At 34.9% G+C, this 2,849-nt stretch overlaps 1 protein-coding gene across 1 annotated transcript; it reads right to left on the minus strand.

Annotated features, from left to right (window-relative positions):
- Window positions 1-93: 93 nt before the first annotated feature.
- On the minus strand, window positions 94-2,828 carry LOC106878728 (zinc finger protein 85). Its single transcript, XM_014928039.2, has one exon. It carries the CDS (start codon window positions 2,084-2,086, stop codon window positions 788-790), a length of 1,299 nt encoding a protein of 432 aa, XP_014783525.1. The 5' UTR covers window positions 2,087-2,828; the 3' UTR covers window positions 94-787.
- Between the last annotated feature and the right edge of the window lie 21 nt (window positions 2,829-2,849).

Consider the following 2,849-nt stretch of genomic DNA (forward strand, 5'->3'; position numbering starts at 1 on the left):
TTAAAACTATCGAAAATCAATTCTATTCAAAAATATTTTTATCTTTAATATTATATATATATATATATATATATATATATAAGATGAGCTTCTTTCAGTTTCTGTCTACCAAATCCACTCACACAGCCAGTCAAGGTGCCACAAAAGGGGACTGTACCTGGAACATTATGGTTGGGAAGCAAGTTTCTTACCACACAGCCTTGCCTGTGTCCGTTTACGATAATTACATAAGTCTACAAGATTTGTGAGTAGCTGTGAAAGATAGAAACTGAAGGAAGCCCATCAACTGTATAAATGTGTTTCTCTTTGTCTTGATATAGAATTGTAGTTGTGAGTGTATACAGGAAGTGTCGTTCGTTTCTACTCTTACCTGAAAATCTGATTGGTCAAGAAGAAATATTACTCAGTAGCAGTGGGAAAAAATGGCAGCAAGAAAGTCACCAGACCACAGAGGAAAAAAATCTACCTGATCCATCGAAGCATGGAAAGGTAGACATGAAAATGCTGATGAAGAATTTGATACCTGTATTTTTCTCTTTGTGGTTGATAAAATTGTGTCTCAATCTAAAATAAACAGTGAACGCATCTCACTTCAGATGATATTTGTCTATTACAAGAACAGAACAAAGAAAATGATTTCTAACATAATTTCATTATCATAAAATGTTCTCCAAAAAAAAAAAAAAATGCATTTATTATATTTCACAATTGAAAATGTTTCCATTGAGGGTGAATCCTTTTGTGTTTTGTCATTTTGCTACAACTGACAAACAATTTCCTCCATATTCTAGGATAATAGGGTTTTTTGTCCAGTGTGACTTCGTTTGTGGATAACAACACTAGAACTCTGAGAGAAAGATTTTCCGCATATTTCACAGTGGAAAGGTCTTTCTCCAGTGTGTATCCTTATGTGCCTTGTTAAGTCACTGCTAGACACAAACAATGTCCCACATATTTCGCAATGGTAAGGTTTTTCTCCAGTGTGACTACGTTTGTGGATATGAAGACTAGAATTTTGAGTGAAAGACTTCCCACATATGTCACACTGATATGGCTTTACCCCAGTGTGACTACGTTTGTGGATATGAAGACTAGAATTTTGACTGAAAGATTTCCCACATATTTCACAGTGAAAAGGTTTTTCACCAATGTGATTAAGTTTGTGTATTTGAAGACTAGAATTTTGAGTGAAAGATTTCCCACATATTTCGCAGCAGAAAGGGTTTATTCCAGTGTGTATTCTTAGGTGTTTTTTTAGACCAATATTTGAGACAAAAGTTTTCTCACATATTTGACAATGATATGGTTTTATTCCAGTGTGCAGTCTTTCATGAACTACAAGTCTAGATTTCTGAGAGAATGATTTTGAACAAATTTCACAATGATATGGTTTTTCTCCAGTGTGTTGTCTTTCATGGAATGCAAGACTAGATTTGTCAGAGAAAGATTTCCCACATATTTCACAGTGGAAGGGTTTTTCTCCAGTGTGAATTCTTTTATGCCTCGTTAGATTACTACTCTTCACGAAATATTTCCCACATATTTCACAATAATAGGGCGATTCCCCAATGTGTATACTTTTGTGTGTTGTTAAATTACTATTATTAACAAATTTTTTCCCGCATATTTCACAATGATACGGCTTTTCTCCAGTATGTATCCTTTTGTGGATCGTCAAATCACTATTAGAGACAAAAGATTTCCCACAGATTTCACAATGATAGGGTTTCTCTCCTGTGTGTATTCTTCTGTGTGTTGCTAGGACGCTATTAGAAACAAATGATTTCTCACATATTTCGCATTGGAATGGTTTTTCTCCTGTGTGACTACGTTTGTGAACTACAACATGAGAATTCCGGGTGAAAGCTTTCCCACATATTTCACAATGAAACAGTTTTTCCTTCCTATGTATTTCTTTGTGTGTGACGACTTCATCTTCTGAAGAGAATGTCTGCCTACAAATCTCACAGCGATATTCAGGAATATTTTTGTCAACGGCTTTCTGATTTCGGTCTGTTTCTCTAAATGTATCTATATTGCTAAAAACAGTTGCGTTAGAAGTGTCCAAGTGATTAACGTTCTCCATATTAATTCTTGAGCAATTCGTAAAAAAGCTGACAAGTGTCTGCGAGTGTCTATTATTGTCTTAGATATCACAGACTTCTGTTTTCATGTGTGGAACAGATGTAATGTAGATGTATTTTCTACTCACCAGTAGAATGTTTGATATAAAGTCCAAATGAAAACTGGAGAAGGATGATGAAAGTTCGTTGATTGATTTGTTGTTGATTAAAAGTCATTTCCCCTGTCCTGTAAAATAGGGAACGACCAATTAACGATGCAAACCTGTGATCAAATGGAATATTTAATTACGGAGGTAATGGAACACCGACCCTCAAACATGTAGGTCGCCCCTGTGTTATCCACAAACATTAACTTTCACCTTAACATGAGGTAATTACCACACATGATATAATTAGCCTTAGCTCACTAATTAAAACCACAAACACAGCAAACGGTGTCGTTAATAAATGTTTCTTTCGTTTGAATGATAGCGGTGACATATTAAAAGTTCCCAATAATATAACAGTCAGATACACCTGCGATTATATTAATTTTTATCTTTAATTGTATTGAACATCAAACAACACAATAATTATAACGTACAAAGGAGGGGCTCTCCTCGAGGTCTTCCGATTTTGTAGAAATAACAACCAAATCTCCTTCAAATCCCCCCTTTCTGCTTTAACAAAGGCAAAAAGACAGTGGTAATTATATTTTTAAAATCCTAACAAAACAAGTCGCGGATGGGACGTATTTTATCGTAGGTTTCCTGCATATGTTATTCT

The sequence above is a fragment of the Octopus bimaculoides genome, chromosome 28, assembly GCF_001194135.2.
Source record: "Octopus bimaculoides isolate UCB-OBI-ISO-001 chromosome 28, ASM119413v2, whole genome shotgun sequence".
Classification (NCBI taxonomy): Eukaryota; Metazoa; Mollusca; class Cephalopoda; order Octopoda; family Octopodidae; genus Octopus; species Octopus bimaculoides.

Excerpts from the sequence above, each read along its gene's own strand:
- LOC106878728 (XM_014928039.2), bottom strand. The coding sequence starts at position 2,086 with ATGGAGAACGTTAATCACTTGGACACTTCTAACGCAACTGTTTTTAGC.